This window comes from Gallinula chloropus, assembly GCF_964237585.1.
Source record: "Gallinula chloropus genome assembly, chromosome: 9".
NCBI lineage: Eukaryota > Metazoa > Chordata > Aves > Gruiformes > Rallidae > Gallinula > Gallinula chloropus.
In genome coordinates, this window is record NC_140094.1 from 20,385,234 (window position 1) to 20,409,425 (window position 24,192).

A 24,192-nucleotide genomic window follows, 5' to 3' on the forward strand; every position below is an offset into this window, starting at 1 on the left:
TTTAGTAGTGTTAAGTAATAATTCAGGGCTATATTTTAGGAAAATTAAATGGCTTCTGGGTTTAGCCTAGTTTCTTAAGGCAAAGATGTTTATTTGAACCCTCCATGTCTTCCTGTACTTTATGTGTCCTTGCCAATAACTTTTGAAATTTGAGGTTAGATAAGTTTCCCACATTGCCGAATGCTGTCAGTCACGTTCTGTGAAAATAGGTGGCCAGATAGAGATGAGACCCTAACAATGGGGTATGAGCTTACCCCATAATAGACACCAGGGAGTCCACATGAAGGGGTAATTTATGAAAATCTCTATTATGAGAGAAGATTCAATAGATTCAAACCAGTCACAAGACAAAAGGAAACCAGGCTTCATTAGTTTCGCTAATCACAGAAAAATGTGGCTTTTAATTACCAAGGATATCTACAATGTTAAAATTTTGGGGATACAGACAGCTACAAGCATTTCTGTGACACTGGATGTTGTCACGGTGAGGCAGAGTAAAAGCTGTGCATGCCATTTTTAGTGACTGATTGGCCTTGACAGCAGTAATACCATTAAAAGCACTTTATACTTCCAAAGCCCATTACCACCACTAATTAATTCTTAGACTGCCCCTGAGGGGTGCCAGTTGGGAGATAAGTTATAGTATTACTGTTTTAATGCTGGATGGAAATGCTGAGACAGATCACTGAGCAGTGATAGTGCTTCACATAGATTTCAAGTAAGAACTCTTAATCTAATCAAACTAAGACCTTACTGAAGAAGTAAATTTGTTGCTATAGTTTAAAACTGTATTTAAAGACAACAAAAAATTTGTAATTGTTAAAATATTTTTGTGGTATTACTGGATTGATATAAAAAAAAAGTTTAGTACACATGCATGAGTGTGACATGGCTTTTAATAGATGCCAGGTCTGAAGTAGCCATTAAATGTCAACAGAAAGTTTTTTGCCACCACAGGCTTCCTAACCTTAGGATATTCATCAAAGTCAACACTGACCAATATTAAGCAGTCCTCATTATGGCTCATAGGAATAAGCAGCAGTAGAGTTTCTTTTCCATTTCTGTACAAATATATACAGGATGGAGCAGGAAGTGGAAAACAATTTATCCACTGGGAACTGCAGATTGCAGGTGAAGCCACCTCACTCTCTCATACATCCAGTAGTTTCTCAAATCCACTCAACTCATGAGAGGTTAGTAAGCCACTTAAGTTTACAAGGAATTTTTCAGTATGTGGCAGTCCCTTTGTACTCCTCCTCCTCCTTACCAGGGAATGGAGGTCTTGAGGAAAAGTAATATATCTGTAAAGAAAGCAGCTACACATTTCCCTAGTTTTTTCTGGTTGCCTGTCTTGTCTTGCTGTAACATTTGTTCATACTTTTTTTTTTTTTTCCAAAAATGTCCTGCCAGGTACTGGGAACATTCTCTAAGATTTTCTCACTTTTTTTATTATAGTATTGTTGGCTACTACTTTTGTGGTCTGTTGTATGTACTAACCTGATGTAGCTATCGCTCCTAAGATAATTGTTCAAAGCATCAAGAAGCACACACTGTAAATTAGTGAACAGTTTTAATGAGGAGCTCATGATATTTCTAAATACAGTCCCTATATAAATATAACCCAGTCAAGTTGATCTCCTTACTTTCTCTATATGTAGTAATTGCACTTTTGTACCTGGCAAATTCCACTGGACACTGCAGGTTGTTGGTATTCTGTCACTATGCAGCTAAGCAATTGTATGGGAATCAAGGACAATGAATTAGACAAGTGTACACATGTATGTAGCTTTCTGTATCACTCACATTTTGTATTTTATTACTGTTTTTACAGTGAATGCCATAACTCCACAGATAGAATAAAAGTGAGAGTGTGGGATGAAGATGATGACATAAAATCTAGAGTAAAACAGCATTTCAAAAAGGAATCAGATGACTTCCTTGGGCAAACAATCATTGAAGTAAGAACACTAAGTGGAGAAATGGATGTATGGTATAATTTAGGTATGACTTACTAATTTCTTTAAAGCAATTTTAGGTAGAATCTCAGCATCTGTAGATTTGGGACTTCAAGATATATAGTCTTGGTATGAGATACAGTTTTTAAAATCTCAGATACTAGAGGTTGATTTCAAAATGAGAGATACTTTCAGATTTTGATCCAGTTACGATAATTACAGAATGCAGACTAATCACAACAGTATCAAAGAAAAATATTGTAGAGCATTTGTTTCCTAATCAACAGTCCTTGTTTCCCTGTCCAGTATTTCATTTCCCAGTGATATATATGGCTGTGTCATGAAATGATATGATTTCTTATTCACAAAGAAAAGAAAGCCTCACTTTATTTCCTAATTATAATGAGATTTTTTGTAAAGGTAAGGTTATGAATTCTGAATTTTATTCCTTGAAAAATTTTGGTGACTTAAACTGATATAAATACTGATACAAATTATGAAATGGATTTTTAAACCATATCTTGATGAACTGATTTGACTGGAAGCATTTTAATGGTAACATTGAAAATCTATATGATCTGCAAAAGGGAAACTCTAGAATGAAAAGCTTTTCAACTAAAAAGAGATATTGGTGAATTTCTTGTGATAATTCTAATATTCTAAAAAGTATGGCATATTTTATTGTGATGGACACACATTGACCTGACAGCACTATGTCACATAAGGAGTGAAATACTCAAATAAAACAATTGAATTTGTGGAATACTGATTCTTTTAAATTGTACTATTCATCTCCACTCCCATTGCAGAAGCACTTTGTGAAAGAATCGTGAAAATTAATACCTATTGACTCAGTTAGACTGTTAGAGTGAATTGGAAAAATGAAAATTGGAGTCAAAGAAAACCAGGTAACTTCCACAATGAGTGACAGTAACTAAATGGACTAGTACAGATAGTGTAAACAAAGTTTTTCATCTAATTTCTTCTGTAAGGTTCAGCTTAGCTCTGTGAGTTTCTCTCAGAGATAGTAGTCCAGGTTGTAGCTAAAGTCCTCATAACTAAAGGAAAATATCCATGAATAATTATTACATACAGACACCAGATGGAAAATTGGAATAATTTCAATTTAAAAGGGGAAAGTGTTAAATTCTCTTGTTCACAACAGCAGGACTTCCTGACTTTAAAAAACAGTCTTACTAAGCTAGAACGAGTTACGAAAGCTTCACACGGGGTGTATATGTATTCTTTGTAGTTACTGATTGTTTTTTGTTTTGCTTTTCAGAAAAGCGAACAGACAAATCGGCTGTTTCTGGTGCCATTCGATTGAAAATCAATGTTGAAATAAAAGGAGAGGAGAAAGTTGCTCCCTATCATGTGCAGTACACCTGTCTACATGAGGTACGTTGGAGACAAAGAAAACATACTATATAGAAATTACTATTTAGCAGTTGCATGGATAAGGAAAAAAGGCTCCAGGACAGTAGAGAGCTGAAACAACTGCTGCAACAACTCAGGAAAAGTTTATTTGTTTCCCACTTTGTATTGCTTGTGGGATATCAGGTTCAGCATGAAAGGCAGAACAATGTTATGCCAACAGATCATCCCTGCCAGTAGGAGTTAGAAAAACAAGGGGTGGAGTCAGCAAGGTTCTTCCTGTCCCAAATTTCCTTACAATTTTGATGCTTCATACATGCTTACTGATGGCATGAAGATACAACCATTTTGTACATTACAGAAATATAACTATTAATTGTAAAGGACTTCTTTCCTGATAAATTAATTCATATTTTGGAAAGAGCAAGAAAAAAGCAGGAGAGGCAAAGTGTAAAATGTGGTTCTGCTATCATCTACATTGCTTTTGTCAATATGTAAAAAAAAAATCACTGATAAACCAGTGTGTCTTTCAAAAGATATTCTTTATGTTTGATTCCTCTTCCCTTGAACAATGATCCCCATTGAAGTTCTAATCTAAAAATTAAGAGTACATTCTGTCAGCTGATAGTTCAGCACTGACTTATATCCACAACATCCCATTGCTCACCATTTGTAAAACTGAATGTTCAGGGTGTTTGTGCTTGGAGATTTTGGCCAGATACTGCAAGTGTTTTGACCTGTGCAATAAATGGCAACACTCTGTTGCTTTAAGATAGTCCACAAAACAGTTATGGGCTAAGTAGCAAAGCATATGATTTCAAAGTTTTGGTGTTTTTTTCATCAGTGACAATAGGAAATCAGATCTGCTGCTGAATTTCTGGTTACATATAGATCTAGATAATCTAAGCAGCATATTATGAGACTAAAGTCAAATAATTCCTTTTGTCCTAAGACTGCTAAACTAAAAATTTAATGCATGCCTTTCTCTGCTTGAGGGGCTTCTGCAATATTTTGATAGGTTTCCTGTAACTTAGAGGTTTTTAAATAACGACTTTGAAATGCATTGGTCACGGATCCAGTCAAAGTTGAAGCACTACGTAGTGAGCATTACAATGTCGCAATTTCATTCGTTAGCAAAGGCATTTGGCACAGAAGTTTCTGCATGATTTTGTGTTGCAGTCTCTCTGTGCCAGGTAACCCATGTGACATTATATCAAGGAGATTGATCAATGCACTGAATCAAAAGCCTACACTACCAGAGTTCCTTTATAACAACATGTGTTTCAAGTCTTGTGTATTTTGTTTATTAAATGATGACTAGTTAGTGCTGGGCCAGGGGAAAAAAAAGAAAAAGAAAGAAAAAACAACCACAAACAAAACAAAATTTTAAAAAAACCCTAACACAAAAAACCCAACCTAACAGATGGGTGATGGTTATACGGGATATAGTTTCAGAATGCCACTTAAAAGCCAAAGATTCCTATTTGAAACATCTCTTACGTTTAGAATCTGTTCCATTACTTGACGGAAGTTAAATGTAATGGTGTTGTAAAAATCCCTGAAGTGAGAGGTGATGAAGCCTGGAAAGTGTACTTTGATGATGCTGCACAAGAAATTGTAGATGAATTTGCAATGCGCTACGGAATTGAATATATTTATCAAGCGATGACGTAAGTATTATTATGCCTGATTTTCTCCTCTACTCTCAAAAATGCATTTTAGGGAAGTTGCAAGCTTTCACGCTTTCACTCTCCATTTTTTGAAGTTTCTTTGCCTTCATCTCTTGATGAGTGCCAGTAGTCTGAAATTGTCCAGAGAATGTTTGAAAACTGCTTTTAGAAATTCAAATGTAGCAAAAGTCAGTGTTGCAAAAATAGTAACGTAATTGATATGTGAGTATTTAGAATGCTTCTTTTATGTTAGAAATAGGTAAGATTTTCATGCTTTATTTTTTTATTGGTAACATAACATAGATAGTCATGAAAAGCAAGTAAATTTAGTCTGAACATCTAACATGGAGCTGGGCAAGTACTGCAATGCATTTTTCAGGAATCCTTACTCAAAAGTTCTGTACCAAGCCACTTTAAATTACCGACTTTGGCTTGTCCTCTTTTTGTTCTTGCTTTCTTCTACACCTTTTCCAACAAATATCCTTGCTGTGGATGATACTAATAAGGAAATTAGATATTGGTAGTTACAAGTAATTTATACAGGGAGTAAAACCTACAATCTCATTGCCCCTGTAACCCTCTCCATTTACATTTCAAAATGTTGCATGTTATTATTGAGCAAGCCCTATTTGAGGGGTAGGCCACATACTGTTTAAGTTATGAATAAAATTGATAATGGATCAGTCTCAAATAATACTTGGAGAAGAATATATATACATCGTTTTGCTGGTTCGTCAGCAGACGAGTGTCAGACTTCGGTGAGAAGAGTAGTGAAGACACTAGGTCTGTCAGGGGAAATTTTCTTTTTGACTATTATCTGTTGTTTGTATTTGAGATCATCTTTTTCTCCTGGAACAACTTAAATGGCTGGGAGAAAACACACAGCTTCTTGATTTGGAAAATAGAATGATTGGATTCCGTTTGGTAACAGTTACCAAAAACACCAGTTACTAAAAGAAAAACAATTTTGTACTATGCAAGAGAGAGAGAATTTGAATATAATCACTTGGCCCAAAGGAATATTGTGTAAGCATATTTTGCTTGAGAACCTAGTTGCAGAGTTTTTCTATCATATGTCTGATGATAACATTGTAAATTAAAACATTTGCATTTATAAATGCAAATCTGATTATGCTTTCACAGCTCATGCTCCAGACTCCTGAGATCATCCACATGCTTCTTATGCACAGTATCAGACTCAAATCAGTTTTAGGGTGTTGCTAATGGGGTGCTCTTATTGTCTGAACAGAATTCTTTTAATTCCTATTTGTTGGCATTTTAAAGATCACTTGTTATATAAAATTTGAGAGTTTGTCTTCAATAAGATCTTTTTTATTAAACTCATGAAGACAATGAATTCAAGTGAGTTTGCACACACTGAGACAAACCACAATATTTTTATAAGACTAAATATAGACAGTTCTTTCTTACAGGAAGCCCAATTAGAAGGGGTGTCTTACTCTCAAAATACAGATTCCAACTGCTCAGTTCCTAAGCAAGGAAATCTGTTTTTAAGTTACCAGATGTTGGGACAGCATGGGATAGAAAATCAGCCTGTGACACAACAAAAAGCCTGCTTGTGCTGCAGTAATGTCTGCTCTTTGAAAAGTCTTGACTGTAGAGATTCCATAATCCACTCTTCTTTCTTAGAATTATTATGTTCCTCCACTCCCCATGGAGTCTGAGAAAAGAAATTAAAGGCAATTAAAGCCATTCTTTTATGGGTCAGAAGAGTTTTTTTGGTTTGGTTGTTGGTGGGTTTTTTTTGTGATGGATAGCAGCCATATGTGTATAATCCCAGAAGTCAAAGCACGTATGTGTGAGAAAATAGGAAATAAAATAGATATGACAGAAAACAGATTAACAAAAGCAAAAGAACAGGTCAGTGATCCAGCTGGCCTTTGATGACTACAGTGATGGATGGTGATCCATGCTGTAAATTCAATGTCTTGAAGGAATTGTACTGGAGATTTATTTACCTACATATATTAAGCTACCAAGAAAAAAAAAATTCTGCCTCTTGATTCATCTTTCAACATAATTTATTTCTCTTTAGAAGGCAAAAACCAGAGCAAGTATTGAAACAGTGTTTGACTAGACACTGAAATTATACATTACGTCAGCATCTTGGATTTACTGTGCAGTGGAGTCAAGTGCATTAAAACCTCTATTAAGATCTTTGCTTCTTATTGACAAGAGTCACCACATTAGATGGAACCTGATGCTTCTGTATCAGCGACGCTGTTCTCATTCCAGCAGGTTAATGGGCATTAACTATGCCATCTTCTTTTCCTGCTCGTCTTCAGTTAATGTGTCTGCATTGCAAAAAGAACACGTATCACCCATTAAAGTAATTTTCATTGATAGCATTTGCTTACTGAGTACAGCACATTAATTAGCCTTCCTCCTTTGCCAGTTCACACTAGCAGAAAGATTGGAAGATCCACAGGAAATGGATATGGGTCAGGGAATTGCATGGTAACAAAGTTGAAGCAAGCCCGCCTGGTGTTGAGCATGTGACAATGCAACATTACTCTCAAATATGTGAGATGTAGCAATGTTTCCTAGGACATCATGTGGTTATTGGAAATTGTTAATAATTCATGCTATCAGCTGCTGTTTTCAGAGACCTACAAGAAATTAAGTTTTCTCTGACTTGCTTCAGCAAGCAGAATGAAGCCAGATGGCTTGCAGACTTATTAGGGTTATCAGGACTGAGTCGTGACCTGTATTGCATGTGATAAACTCAATAGGTTCTGTGAACTTTACAGATTTGAATTAAATGGAGAGAAGCAAAAATTCAGATAATATTACCACTTGACAGAGAAGCTTTATTATCAGTATCGCTAGTCAAATTACAGGCAGAACAGTGTAATAATGGAATAAGGACATAAATAAATTACATCAACAGGTTTAAATTTTCCTCACCACAGATTACTACACTTTGGGTCGGTTTTCGAGATATGAGCTCAGTCCAGGTCTTGGGTAGCTCAATGTGAAATTGTTAGAAGAACTTGCAGAAAGCACCTTGTGGCTTTTCTCATACGATGCAAATAATCTTAAATGACGTGGTTGGAAGATTATTTGGGCAGTGACTGTAGGTAAGGGTACTTGGCCTGAGTTCAGCAGGACTAAATTTTTTTCTACCTTGTTTTAATTTTTTTCTTGGATGGGCATTAGGGCCCAGGTGGCTCAGGCCCTGCACACTGCTCTGCCATATGCTTACAAGAAGAAACAGTAGAGAGGAGCCAGGGACTCCAGCAAGGAGGAGCATGCTGCCAAATTAGGACCTTCAGACATACAGAGAGCTCCAGAGTGACTGGGGTTTCTTCTTCCTCTTTTGTTTGACTCTATGCTTATTTTCACCACCATCTTCTCTGCCTAAAACCTCTCAGTCTCTTTCTATCTCTGTACATTTAGACTTACCACTTTTTCTTCCTCAGTACTGCCTGACTATAAATCTTGAAATTAAGATTTTACATGTTGCAATATTTACCCTCCTCTTGTGTTAGATCCTGTGTCCACCTTGTGTATCTTGATTCCTTATGTTATAAACAGGCATCTTCTATTGTTGTGAACAAGTAAACAGTTCTGCCACATTGCAGCTCTGGTTTTGGCTGGTCTGGTGCACCAAGATTTTTAGTCTTAATTTCTAAAGATTCAATTTTCCATTTAAGAATCTGAATCTTAATAAAATTAGATGTCAATTCTAACTGATTTCTAACTGAATTGTAACAATTCTAAGGCTGATTCTGAGCCTTAAGAACAAACGAAAAGACATTACCTACTATAGTTCATGTATTTTGTACAAAGAGAATACATAAAATAATTCTGAGTTCAAAAAAATCAGTCTGAAGTACTTTTACAGGGCTTCCCTTTTCTAATACTATATTTTGACAACAGGTTTGCCTTTATTTTATTTAATGACTTGGCATCATGTTCTCACTGATCCAAGTCTTAAAATTTCACCTAACAAATTCTAAATGCCTAAGAAGCAGATGGCTTAAAAATCAGGACTGATTTAACACATAGAGACCTGGGTGGAATTCAGTGGTGTGGTTTTCCTATATTTGCTTGCCCGAGGTGCTGTGAGTGGTAATGGATTTTAGTTCTTTTAAGAAAAGTGAAGCAGAAAGGTAACTAGGAAGCAAGCCAGGGAGTCAAATGAATTTAAACAAAATAGAAAACTACTTCCCCTGTTACTTTGCCTGTGATCAGCCCTCAGTCCAAATTCTTACTTTCAAAATTCCTTTGAAGATCATTTTTATATTAAGATAAAGAGAGTAAGAAGCAAATTTATGTCTGATGTGTTCAATCTGAAAATATCCATGTGCAACAAGTGCCAATTTGGAAAATTGTCCATGAGGTGTCTTGAAAGTTACATCACTGGGGCAGAAAAGAATTTGTGGTGAGAGAGCAGAATCTTTGTCATTTTTAATAACTGCCAGTCTTTTTGAATTATAGGCACTTTTCCTGTCTATCTTCTAAATATATGTGCCCTGGTGTTCCAGCAGTTATGAGCACACTGTTGGCCAATATAAATGCTTTCTATGCTCATACTACAGCAGCAACTAATGTGTCTGCCTCAGATCGGTTTGCAGCTACTAACTTCGGGGTAAGTAGACTTTTTTTTTTCCAAATAGAATATAAGTCCCCTTTTCTCCCTAAAAAAAATTTGTTCATTTTTTTTCAAGTTGGTCATTTTAAAGAGTAAGAGCTGCTGTTAGCTTTTGAAAATTTTACCCTGAGTCTTTACAATCAATCAGTATAAAAGCTAGAGAACATACCAGTCAGTATAGTATAGAAAACACTGGCACACACACATACAGTACTACAATCTTCAGCAATCAGTATTTATTGCACTGGGACTTGCAAAGTGCTAACTGCACTAGACTAAGTATCAGTTCCAAATGCTTTCCTGGGCTGTGTGTCATGAGTGACCTCATTAACCTAATGTATCTAGCCATAAATACCATTCTTCTCACAAGAAGACTCTCATATTTGCTGAATTAATGGTGCACTGTCCAAATCCTGCATATTAGATATCAGAAACTTTAGGAGAAACACCAGCATCTCAGGATGTGGTCTACTTTTTTTTTTGTTGCTACTAACTTTTTGTGGATAAGCATCTCACAGTGCAGACTTCCTAGTCTTTGAGCATGATAAAAAAGTAAAGATGCTCCCACTTCATATTCTGATTTTTTCACCTACCCTTACTGGAGAGATGTGAGCAGGAAAGGAGAGCAATCATTCAAAGAGGTTTCTTTCATCTCTCTACTATTGCACGTGTTGGAGATTAAACACATTTTTCTTTTTGTGGCTGTTATTTGGCTATTATCAAAGCTATTTTTCATTTAACAGTAGCTATGAAAATGTTTTCTGAAATACCATTTATTGATATGAAATAAAATAGTAAAGATAATTAAAAATTATTAAATACTAATTATAGCTGTTTGAAGTACTAGTGCTCTTCTCCAGTAATAAAATAATAGAAATATTATGAATTTCAAACTTTCAAGAGAATGTTATGAAGCGATAAATTTGCACTAGTAAACCGAGAAAAACTTCATTTCTGATTTTGCTTCTGTCTTCCCATCAGAATTTGGAACCAAGATTATCCAACTTTTCAGTAAAGTAATTCAATTCATGCCTGAAAAAAAAGTGTAAAATTTTAGTTTTGTAAAGAAAATTTTGATTTGTAGGAAACAGTGTATTAATTACAACATTCATTCATAATTTTTTTCAAATAGTTGAAACTAACATTTAGTTTTGCATTTCATGCACAAGTACCTTTGAGACAGGACTTTATAACACTCATTTCATGTAGTAATAATACCATTTTTGTCTTATTATTGCTGAATCCTGAATGTTTTTAAGATATTAAGCAATGGTTTACATTAGTAAATAGCCAACAGTTAGTTCTAAACATACCTAAAGAATTACTAGCATTAATATAGTTTCAAATTTAAGGGATGTCAAAAGTCTTAAAAAAAAAAAAATGAATCCATTAAGTCGTCATTTTTAGGTTCATTCACTAACTTTTTTTGAGGAATATTTACTCTAAATATCAATTTATTATTCTTTTAAATGTTAAGTCTGGTGAAACTACTCCCTCATATACCCAAGGCTGGGTCCTTAGTTTGGAGACAGTACATTCTTGAACTGGAACTTTATCTTCTGCTACTTAGAGGTTTGCTTTGGAAGAGGAATATTAACATTGTTCTTTCAATCTTCAAGCTCAATTAGACTTTTGAGTTTGATCCAGCTTTTGCAATTTAGAATGTTTTTGCTAGGTTTTCCTTTTTGTTCCCTTTTTTTGAAAGATCAGGACCACTTTTATCCTCAGATTGGATGGAGATTAAGTTCTCTCTGGTATTAATGCCAGTTTACCTTTGACGCAAATTCCAATCCAATTCATAGTTGAGCAGATGGATGGTAAGACAGTACTAAGCATTGCTAATAGAGATTTGGAGCTCTTTTTTCAAACAATTGACTTATAGGCAAAATATTAGATTATTTTTCTCTCTGGGGTCAAAAGGCAGTTGTTAGTGGATAGCTGCACATCATTCATCAAAAAGAGCAGCTCAAATTCAAGTCCTCAGGCTACAGCTGGGAAGGATTTGGCTGACTGAATATTTCAGTATAGATTTTTAACATGACAAAGTTCCCTTTTGATTGATCCCTTAAGGGAACTGTGCCAAATTTGTGGCCTTTAGTATAGGGTAGTGCACCACTGATGAGAGAAAGCACATCAAGAACTCCATTTTCATGCCAGTGCTGACTGTGTTTCAGGGATGGTGTGGCTACAGCCATGCATTCTGAGAGCTATCAGATCTTGCTCTTTCCACAAGCTTGCTGCTCTCACATTGGCTGGCAAGGAGTTCTGCACAATTTTGTGCAGTGGACTGTGGAATATGTTCTAACATGAAGATCGGTAATTAGAAGCTCTCATTAGTATTACTTGAGAATGTCACAACTCAGCTGGGTATGTCACAGCAAAATGTTTTCATTGCACCTTTGTTTATCAAGATAACAAGTTAATCTCCACATTTGAAAGGGAAAATTACAACTGCATAGTATCACTTAGCTTATTCTTATAAAAGCCACAGTTTCTGAAGTATGATTTTAATTATACTTTTACACATTAGTTTTTTACATATTAAACAGAAAGTGGGAAGTGCTTTCTTCAAAAGCATAAGCAATTACAAGGCACATGTAAAAATTTAGCAAGCTTATCTGTTTTAATATGCCTTGCTAACATAGCTTAAAACTATACCCTTTATGCTGAATCAATGCTGTTATTGCATTTTTGGTTAGCAACATCAGGCAATGATTTTCAATTTCTAGATATTTTGAATTATTTAATAATGCATCAGTGATTAAGGAAATGCTGCATAGGAAATATATCACCTCAGTATTGTATTGCACAGCTGCACAGTGTGGAATGCATGCCAGGTAAATCACAGGATAGAAATGGAATATAAAGTGATGAAAGATAGATTGTCTGGCCTTGAAAGAGGGGTATCTCAGGCCACTGCTCTTATATGAAACCATATAAAACAGTCTACTTATTTGATAAGAGTGGAAAGCAGCTTTCTAAAAACCACAGGAAACTGCAAGTTCTTATGCAACATATTCTTGTTTTATTTTCACAGAGGGAAAAGTTCATAAAACTGCTGGATCAATTGCACAATTCTCTGAGGATTGATTTATCAAAATACAGGGTATGTGCACCACATTCTATGTAGAGAAAAAGTGAAATTTCTTTTTTGTGTAAATATCCCTGTGCGTTTTATCTGCTTAAAGTTTAGAGATTAATCCCTCCTGTAGCATAGAAACTGAAAATATTGAGTGCTGACATAACACCCTAAATCTTGAGGTCCCTTCCAACCTCTACAATTGTGTGATTCTGTGATCCTAAGATTGCTGAAAGAGACTTGACTTCTCATTTTTCTACATCATAGGCATTCCAGTTCCATTTCTGTCTCATGGAAGCTCTTTCCACTGCAGTATGCTCCAAACCTAGCCAATGAAGCATGCACTGAATACTTGCCAGTTATCATACTGTTCTGAACTTCTCCTTTTCCATTCCACTGGATCATGAAACTTTTGTGTGATCCATGAAAAATTAGGGCTCCATCAACTACAGCTCTCCTTTCACCTACTAGGAATGGCAGCCTCCATCTCAGGGATTTCTCTGTGCATCTGGCCTGCTTTCCAAAACTGAAGGAGAAAATGGAATGTTTAAAAGAAACCTGAGACAGATGTAGTAGAAGTTGCACATACTCAATATTTAAGTACATGTCGCTCATGCAGTGGATATGTTCATCCTACAGTCTCTTAATTTTGAAGAATGTTATCCAGATAATATTGGAGCATGAGGGTGTTTAGCTGAATATGAAGCCATTTAAATCACACTAATTCCCATCAATCTTCCTGTTAACCTAGAGATCATAGTAAACTTTTCATATATGGTTTCTTCATTACTACAATTATACCCCCAAGTAATTTATGTGCCCTGGATAACACACATGGATTTTCATTAGAAACATTTTCTAGTTTTTCTGTAATATTTTATACTCCATTAATCTGTAGAAAATATAATTATATTATAAATCATTCATATTACAACTACAGGAACATTATCAAAGATGTTCATGTCAATGAGATACTCTTCACTGACTTCCTCACAGAGAGAATTCAGGTTACATGTGAACATTTCTAATCCTTCCAACCTAGAGATGGGGTTCTTTTTCCTAGTGGTTCAAGCATCTTACCTGTAACTCTAGTTGTGCATGATTTCTTTCTTCCTGATTCACAGGATAATTTTCCTGCCAGTAATTCTGAAAGACTCCAAGATCTGAAATCAACTGTGGACCTGCTTACCAGCATTACCTTTTTTCGCATGAAGGTATCGTCCTTTATTTGCCCAATAACTCTAAAAAAACCCCTAAAAATTACAAAAAATAATTGCTGTTGCTTTTTATTTTCCAGGAAAATCATTGTATTTAATACTTGTAATCAATCTCCTTCAGTTTTAAATTAAATTTCTCACTTGAAATCAATGAAATAATCTTATTCGTATTCATATTTTATATCAACAATGTGGTAAAAGCCGTTTTCTTTTAACAATGATTTTCATGTCTCCTGTATGAAACAAAAGATCTAATTAAAAAATCAGTTTAAACATGTGCCATCTAGATAATGTTTTCCTGGTTAGTATCATAATAGATTTGATTAGTAACTCCAGATGTTAATATCTATGTGATCCAGTTCTGAACTGTGTTTAGAAAGGAATGGTACACATTGATATTACAGGATAACAATACCAAAACACAAAGCAGTTTGTCACAGTTGTATGGGATTTCACTATGTTGGAGGCACTAAATAAAGAAAATAATCCAATAAGTTGGAATTCCAAGTAATGTATCCTGTACTAAAAAGCTGCACACTTTGCTTATAAACTAAAGAGCTATTTGGCTGATATTCTTGTTCAGAGGAAAGCATGTAATTCTATAGTTTAATTATTTCCTAAGTAATGGAAAAACCGTCAGGTTGTTGGGGTTTTTTTAGGAAAGATGTAAACACTTAGGCATGTATGCCTCTTGTCACATGAATAATTTTGTTCAAATAAAGCTTAGTAATGCAATTACTTGCTTAATTTAAGTATGTGTTTTAATGCATCTTTAAACTAAAATCCCCTTAAATCAACATGATTTTAAATATTGCTATTATTGTTATATTTGAACATTTTTAATCTTTTATTATGGAACTATACTATTTTGTAACACTGGGATTTTTTCTGTTCAATTTAATTCTGACATTCTATCATTTATGAAATATTTTATTAGGTCCTTGAATTGCAGAGCCCACCTCGAGCCAGTACCGTGGTGAAGGACTGTGTAAGAGCCTGCCTGGACTCAACTTATAAATACATCTTTGACAATTGCTATGATCTCTACTCCCAATTAGTAGATCAGGTAAGGCAAATATCTCTAGCTCCCAAGCTTTAAACATAAGAATTTCTCACCAGCGTGCATAGGTAGCCCACATATTGAGCACTGAGGTACAGATTATATTTCAAGATGAGTAGCAATTAGTTGAAGGAACATCTTCAGACATCATCTCTATGTACCTTATAAACTGTTTTCTTGATAACATTTCCTCTGCAGCGATTTGATCTTGTCTGTTAAATATAATATGAGCTGTTGCTACACTGGGCATTGTATAGGTCTGCAGAGTTTATTAGCAGATGCTAGCTGGTTTAGCAAATAGCTAAAAATTAAGTAATCTTACTTCTGCAAAGTGTTACCTGTAAAAACTTCTCTGTATTTAAAGATGTTCACTAATTTGTGCTATGAATTCATAAAATCTTATAGCCTGTCTATTTTAGTAGATGATTTTAAAATGAAGGGATATTATAGCCTTTCTGGGTTGTAGAGAATGCAAAACCATGGGGAAAACCATGGCAGGAGTTCACTCTAGCACAGTGGTGCAGCACAGGAGGTTCATGTTTCAGCTGCCCAGCTGAGATTTGAGCTGTGAACAGTGAGAACTGAAATCAATGAACCCCCAAAGCAACAAGAAATGGTTCATATGTAGGTCACCACCTGCTCTCACTCAGGGGAAAGACTGGCAGTACTGCAAGCTTAGGGTCTTACCATGTTTTGTTTCTTGGCTGAATCATACTACTTACAGCAGTATTTCCATCTGGCCAGAAGTGTTAGGTTCCTCCATGTTATCTGTGGAACCTCTGAGTGTAACTCTTGTAAACCACCTTCTGCATGTGCTTTTGTCTATGACCTAGAATTCTCAAAGGTGCCTGGATTCTAGAGCATGTTTAATGTCTGAATGTAATTTGATTTGGATGTGAAAATAGAACAGTGAATGGTGAAATTGAGGATGCTCAAGGTGGAGGTTGGGGATGTGTATCACTGTAAGAATAACAAGTCAATCACAAAATACACTCAGCAATTGCTGTTTCTTTTTTTTTATTACTCTCTACCTTCATGCCAGAGAGACAATCACTATTACAAAACAAATATCTCACAGCAAAATATCACCTCTGAGGCAACAGCAATGTTTCCTGACGCATGGTAAATGCTAACAGTATGCAAAAATGTTGTACTACAGTTTTGTACCAGAATACAGAGAACAACTGACAACAAAAAGGAAATGAGTACTGCAGATAGGAAAACATGAGATTTTGACAGTGTTACTGACATGTATATTACTGTCCTCATTATTTCAGACAAAGCACTCAGATGAGGAACTACTTAATTCCTTATGCAGCAGATGTAGCATTTTTCTCTTTTCAATTAACACTTATCTGAGTGAAGAGCTAGCTGCTTTATGCTGAAAAAATAACACCTTGAAAAAGTAGCTTAGGAAACACTTTCACAACTTTCTGCCTCAATTTACAAATATGTCTATTTCTGTTTTCTTAAGACAAAAATTTTTGATGTCAGCTGCCACACACACGGACATGACTGCAGTCCCTTCAATAATTCTTTTTGCAGTCTCCTCCACCAAGTGAAGCCAATAAATGGCAAATCAAACTCTCCCTGTTCTTTGAGGAATTCTTGATCTGTAAGAATCATTGCATGACCGATAGCATCAGTATACTTCAAAAACCCCCCACCACTGGGATACTCTCTATCGGACACCTTCTCAGCAGTATAGTGGTGAAATTCCACCTGATTTTGGAGACCGTTGCCTGTAATTTAGGTCTATATACTATCACAGTGATAATTCACAGTCCCCAGCCCCTTTAGTTGTGAATACACTGGTGGTTTTAAAAGTAGTTCAGATTATAGCTGTTTGCTTTGATTATTTATTGATAATTATTTATACTGTGTGACTGGGCTAATATTCATTCCCAGAAAACAGCATAAACTTGCATGGAATCTCCAGTGTTCAGACTCTTGTGTTACTGAGTCCTGTAGCTATGAAGGCATGAAAATGTGAACATCTTTATGCAATTGTTTCAAGTCCGATTCATGTCTGAATACTGGCAAAAGCAATTGCACATTGAAACCTGACCTTCTGCAATACAGCTCCAAGCTGATTATCAGTAAACACTGAATTGGAGTCAAGTGAAACACTGGAAATTCTGAGGAATGTGCACACACAGATCTCTGCATCTGTTTGTGACATACTTGCTCTAGGTTGATGATTATGGTGTAATTAGTAGTGCAGCACTCGTAGGACAGACATCAATTCAGGTATGCAGAACCATCTGGCAACCTGATTACATGCTTAAGCTGAGGCCAAAGTACTTCAGCCTCCTTTCTGTCTATATTAACATTACTGTGTGTGTATTTATCCATATTGTAAACAGACTTCTATTTCCTCTGTCCTCCCTCATGTTTCTGATCACACTGTGGCCAAGAGATTAGAAGGATGAGACTGGCCATGCCACATCAGACATAAGATTGATCTGGCTCAGCACCCTGTCTCTGTGAGCAAAGCAGGCATCTTGAGAAACTTCCAGATAAGGATAAGTTTTATAAACCATATAAACTTTAGTTCATGTTCCATTAATTTAATACTTATTCTGTGTCTTTCATAAACCTTGTTGTCCTTTTCTGAGCATTTTCCAGCTTTGCTATATTGTTTTCAGGATGAAGAGAACAGGAGAGGCCAAATTCATACACAACATTCAAAATACGATCACCTGAAAGGAAGAAGTAGAATAAGGGTGTTCTTTGTTGTTTGTTCTGTTCTCATAATTCTTCATGGTTGCTTTGCTCTCTTTGCTGCTTTATCATGGCACTGATGTTTTCATGGGAATATTTATCATAACCTTAGGATGTCTCTCATTTGGTAACGGTGAACTCAAGGTCTCAGTGTAGTATGCAGGAGACAAAGTGTGGGGGACATACAGTGGTCTTGGCTGATATTAAATAATATTAACTGCCCAGTTTAAAAATGCAGAAGTATCATTAAAACTAGTATTTCATCATCTGAGACTGATTTATGAAATTGGACTCTGTAGCCTCACACTAGTCAGGGCTACTGCCTTGGGTTCCATTCAGCTTCCATTCTTTATATAGAAAATGTTACATTCAGCCCCTTAGCTTGGGGCTTGCATCAGATATAGACTTTGTGCAGATTAGTTTCTGAAGTCGTAGGATTTGATTTATGTCACACCCTTACAGATGTTGTGTATTGATTGCACAGAATAACAAAATAAAAACAAAAGTGAAATAAAACCAGACATTTATCCTACAAACTGGAAAATCAATGGTGAGAAGTTGAAATCCCTGTGTTCCTCATACCAGCCTTTACAGATTTGTCTTGGGGTAATACAGATGTAGATTTTAATCCTGCTTCACACTGTGCCTGAGATTGCTTTCTCCACCCTTAGTCAGTTTTTCAGAGAGCTTGTCACCAGTTTACTCTTTTTTTCTTTTTCTAAAACATTTTAGCCTTCTTTTTTTTTCTGCAAATAAAGATTTTACTTTTATACTTAACAAATGAAAACTTCCTCTTACTCTTTCTAATTTTGATGTATTCTGTGGCAAAAGATAAACAGGTATAAATCACCTAGTATAGATCTTGCATTAGAAAAGCTATTGAATCCAAAGTATTTCCTGAATTTGTAAATCTTAAGTCAATAATATGAGTTTTCTTTAAAGATACTTTACTTATAAATTGTTTGCAATTCTCTAGCTTTCCAAAGGAATTTATGATGCTCTCAATAAAATAAAATATCATGTAACAAAATACATCAAGAAACATTAGGTTATCTCTCAATTGGATTCCTAAAATGATGAAAACTAAATTCAGACAGCTTTGCCCAGGCAAGCACATCTGACTTACTGCAGTCTACAAAATAATTGGAATTTCTTTTCTCTGAAAGTAATTGATTTTTTCCTCCAAAACAGTTTAGTACACTTGCTACAAAGTGAGGAACTAATTGTATTTACATTATTTATGTTGTTATACGTATTATGTTATTATGTGTATTTACATTCATCCTATGGTGCTCTTTAGGAATCTCTTTTCCAGCATATGTAGGGTCATCTCACTGTAGTGAGTGTCATTCTTGGCTGCTATTTGGATTTTACCCTATTTCATGTGTTCCAAGTAAGATTTCATACGTCTCTAACTAGTGTTAATCACTGTTGTAGGAATTTCCTTAGAACTGTCTATTAGCAGAAAGGCAGCATTTCCTGTGACACAGAATTAATTAGAGACACAATTTAAGATTGCATCACAATACCTAATGCCCAATGATCAGATTTATGGTCTGCTGAGTAAATTCACTGGACACAGCTTCTGTGTAAATCAGGGGTGTTGTCTGAGATCAAAACCAATCAGATTTTAATTAAAGGAATATTTGGATCTTCAGCAATACATTCCTAATCTAAATCTAATTACATGTCTATAATTGCAACACAGATAGCTTTCTAAACTTTTTTGAGTGATAGGAAATGAGTGATAATGAACTTCAGGATAATGATCAAAAATTTCCCATTCAGGCAGTCCTGAGCTGTGTCATCTTGGAGAAACATGATGTGAATGTATGGTTTTAAAAGCAGAATCAGGCAAACAGCTATATTAATTACTACCTAAGCAATCGCACTTACCCCTCATGCCTGTTTAGTGTAGCCCATTTTTCTAAAATATTTCATTATTTAAGTTTGTCACTTCAATATTGTTGCTTGACATCTTTGTTTGGTAAAGGATGTGTAGCATGCTACAATTTTAGAGTCATCCTGAAAACAATTAGACAAGTCCAATTAACATGCATATATAAAACCCAATATTCTCATGTCTTGATGGTGACATATCATCTCGTTTTTATTGTTTGTTTGATTTGCCAGCAAACACCTTTTAGGAATATCAGTGTTCTGTCTTTGGCCAGTTGGTTATTGAGCTTTTAAGTACAATTACTTTAAGAACAATCTGTGATTTTAGCTTGTTCAGTGAATTATGTATCCACCAAAAATGACAACTTCAGAAAAATAGTCTTTTAAAAGTCATGAATCATGAACAGTATCTGTTATGTAGTGATTTCATCGTCTTGATATGTTAAGAATTTATGTTCCCCTTGACCTTTTCAGATGGTTTGGGTTTTATTTAATCTCATTATCAGTATTATCTTCTCTAGTGATCAGAAGTATTCAGTGGCTTATATATATATATATATTGTCACATATTTGTGCCAGTGTGGCACTAATTAGGTATATCAGGTTTTACACTGGCAGTTTCTTTCTACTGGATATCACTTTAATGAAAAAAAGAAAGTCACTATTATCAAGATAAGCTTTTTCCACTTAATATAGACCGTTTAGCTGACCATGTTTATTCTCTAGAAATGTTTTGTGTGTAAATTGTTGTAAGCATATACTTTGCATATGTACAAACTTAGCTAATCTTGGCATTTTAAAAGGCCTTTCACAATTTCTGTTCTCTAACTACACTCTAACATGTAATTGCATGGATGCATGCTGATGAGAACTGGCTGGATATGGTACCAAATCACAAGACTTAAGACATGAACTATTATCCCAGTTAGAAAATTAGAGCAGATAAATTTCTGAGCCCACAGAGAGCTTGATTTTTTTAATGTAGTAAGGGGGGAATTCTTACTGGCTGCTTATAGCACACTGATGATGAATCTGTGTCACAAAAGCAAACTTCAGGAAAGCAGTATAGAAATTAAACTTCAATGACTCCAAAGGTTATTTCTTTTCATCAAGAAAATGTCAAAATATAATTGTATGATGCTGTCCTCCCACTCACTTTTTCTAGACTGTTATACAGTTTACTGTGCCTGTCAGTTATGCTAATAGAAATATTTTCAAGTCAAATTGTATCACAAAACTTTATTGGTAGCCATTTCAGATTGATTTTTATTCCAAGATGGAACTTTCTTCTGGCAGTTTTGCAAGTTTGTAATTGTAATCAATCAATTTAATCTTCCAACATTGTGTTTTACCTTACTGTAATGCTTCTGTGAGGGCATCTGTTACCAGAAACCACATAAAACAAATAATGTCAGCAATATTAGCAATTAATGTAAAAAACACTTGGATGATTCTGAGCATTTCTAGCCCTTTAGTTAGAGTTTAGGATAAAGAATGGCAATTACAGCTGAACATGCACTCATTTCAGAGCACAAAACTACATCTGCTGCTGTGAGACTACTTAAAAAATACCTTCTCTGGGGATTTTGAAAAAAGATCACCTTGGGTTTTAAAAGATTTGTGTGCCAGAGAATGTTTTGTAGAAAGCACCTCCTAGTGTAACTATTGTTTTGTAAATTAATTACTTCTTGCTATCTATATAAAAGAACAGAATTTCTAATTTGCAGTCATGAGCAGCTGCCTCAGCTACATGCTGTTGCAGGCTTTTTGTGTCAAATCTACTTCTTGGGTAAGATGCTGGACTAAATGTGGTCTGGCTTTGTCTCCTACAACTGCCTTCCAGTTGGTTTCACTTAAACATGCACTAGCTTCTGAGGACAAAATGATATATTAGAAATAAATCCTTGACAGAGAAACAAGATCTTTTACCTGAAGTATAATGTCCATGAGGGAAAGCCCTCGTGAGTGACATTAATGCTCCAGTACTCATTTCTCTTTGGAAGAGCACTCGTTTGCATGTGCTGCTGTGAATTGCTGGTGTAGTAGTCACACCATCTGAGCCTTACCTTGGTTTCAGCTGCTTTAGACACTAAACCTGTAGCATTTGTAAATCAGCTGACTATGTAACAGCATGATTAATGATACTTCTCTGAAATATTCCACAGTGACCACAAAAACAGTTCCAATTAAGCATTGTTGAAATTCCCTTTTTGCCATTTTAAATGCTGCTAATAGATAAGAGTTAATTAAGGTTAAGATAAGATTTAATTAATTCAGTATGATACTAATATAGTGTAATATCTGTTCAGAAAGATAGAAGGGCCACCGAAGTGGTCATATTTGGACTACAAATGAGAAGTACAGGGAATATCTGTTAACCTGCAAGATAATAGGCACGTTTATTTTCCCTGACTTACTAGTTGAATTGAAAAAAACCCTTTCTATCTCTGACAGCTGTGTGAAAGACTCATAGTATCTGCAGGCCTGCCTCTACATGGCAGGAATTATGTGTGTATGTCTATGTCCATATGGAGATAAAACTATTTCTTTTCATTTTTGGCTATCTGCAATGAAGTTATTTATTGGATATTGATAAGGAAACCAATTCTTCAATCAAGCAAATAACTGAAAAATATTTGGCTTGGAAACTGTGGACTAAGAATCCATAACTCAAAACTGTAGAGACAAAAATCTAGCTGTAAATTTTAGAATTAAAACTATGAAATTCTTGAAGTAATGGATATTAGTACATACTTGGAACTATATAAAAAGGTGCAAAATGCGGGCTTTAGTTAAGAGGAATGAAACCCACTGCTTAACAACTTTTCATTAAGACTGGAGGGTCATATTGGTAATTAATCTGATATATCAATGTGTCATGTCCTTCCTTGTGATTATTACAAAAATGTAATGGGACATCTCAGGTTCCCTGCTTTGGATGTGAAACCTCTTGCTGTCTTTCCCATTTGCAAGGAGTATACAAAAATCCCATTTCTCTGGATAAAAAAGGAATCAGCAAACACAGTTGTAAAAGCCTTGGCAAGGCAATACCTTCACAAGTGTCTCTTTTGGTTATTCCTATGTACCTTTTTCTGGTATTTTTATGAGTCTTCCTATTCTGTGGTGTTTTCCTCTGTCTCTTGTAAATGCATACTTTGTGCTTCTGCCAGTGACTCTATGAGCCCCTGGAAAATCTCTGTGCAGAATACTTTGGGCAATAACCTTTTGCTAAATAAGCTATTAAAAAATAAAGGGAAACTTAACCACTTCTTCAGAGTAAACAGCATAGCAGCTGCTAGGCCAAATAACTTCAGTGTATAATCCAAAATAAAACAAGAAATGTTCCTTATCATTGGTTTGTTTAGTGTTTATTGTGAAGGGTATCAAAGTTCTGCCTCAGCAGGTAATTTAACCTATGTTCAGTTCCAGCACAAGAAAGAACTTTAGAACGTATTTCACTAAAGTATGGACATGCACTAAAAGTCAACTCTCTATTGATCATCTTTGCTGACCTGGCTGTCTTTGCACAGTCTGTCTTTTGATATATGTCTATGGCCAGGCACAGTCTGTCATGAAACTTGAGTAGGCAACCTTTGTCTAATATTTCTGAGGATTCATAATTCTTTCTAACCAACTAATGATCTGTATGTTTTCTCTAGCTTCTCTAACATAAAATATATTCAATCTTGTTTTAACAGGGTAAGAAACAAGAAGTTCCTAAAGAAGAACAGGGACCAACAACAAAGAATTTGGATTTCTGGGCACAGCTCATTACTCTGATGGTCACCATCATAGATGAAGATAAAACAGCATATACACCTGTCTTGAACCAGTAAGTAATTTCTTTCACATAAAAATTAAGAACCACAGATTTATTAAAATGAGGACAGGAAATACACCTGAATCAGTAGTTGCATTTTGAACATAATTTAACTAGAAATTTAAAAAAATACAAAATATAATGTTGACATAGTTAGGTAAAGACTTAGGAAGTGACCCTTTTGTCTTAGGAACACTAAAGACATGCAAGATGAACCATCACAAAAAAGTTAAGTAAAAAAAGACACTATGAACTAGAGAGAAAGCCTGGCCAGGCTGACTTGAAAATTTATAAATTGGAGAGCAATGTCCTGGATTTACTAGAGATGGAAGTTGGCTTCTCATAATTAAGGATGTAACTGATGAGGGAGGTCCGATCAATAACCAGGTTGAATAACTTATGGTTGATACACTAGTAGAAAAGTGAGGGCCGATCAATAAACACAGAAAGAGGAGATAGAGTGCTGGGCTTTGAAAAGAAAATATACAAGAGGAGCAGAAAGGAACATGTTTTGTATATTCAGGCTGGAGAAATGGATCTGGTATTAATTGTAAAGTTACATGATGAGAGCCTAGGGGAAAATTTTAGCTCTTTGCAGCTATTTTACAGAGAAATTCTAGAAAATCTGGGCATAGTCTGGCTGTGATGGCTTATGCTAAAATTAGAACCATATTGTGGCTAAGCAGTTAATAAAGGTGTCTGCATTGGCATTTAGTCTGATGCAGAGCAGAAACAAGTCTGTCTGTTTCAGCAGACATAGAGCAGATGTTGAAAGG

The 24,192-nt window shown here is 35.3% G+C and overlaps 1 protein-coding gene across 1 annotated transcript in view; it reads left to right on the plus strand.

Moving 5' to 3' along the window:
* UNC13C (unc-13 homolog C) overlaps positions 1 to 24,192 on the plus strand; it is a gene marked incomplete at its 5' end in the record, with an annotated part of 135,793 nt that overhangs the window by 50,398 nt on the left and 61,203 nt on the right. Inside the window, 8 exons of the mRNA XM_084268220.1 lie at positions 1,832 to 2,001; positions 3,238 to 3,353; positions 4,836 to 4,999; positions 9,464 to 9,614; positions 12,655 to 12,723; positions 13,821 to 13,910; positions 14,851 to 14,979; positions 23,295 to 23,428. Coding sequence (XP_084124346.1) covers positions 1,832 to 2,001; positions 3,238 to 3,353; positions 4,836 to 4,999; positions 9,464 to 9,614; positions 12,655 to 12,723; positions 13,821 to 13,910; positions 14,851 to 14,979; positions 23,295 to 23,428 — 1,023 coding nt within the window. The remainder of the gene's footprint in view (positions 1 to 1,831; positions 2,002 to 3,237; positions 3,354 to 4,835; positions 5,000 to 9,463; positions 9,615 to 12,654; positions 12,724 to 13,820; positions 13,911 to 14,850; positions 14,980 to 23,294; positions 23,429 to 24,192) is intronic.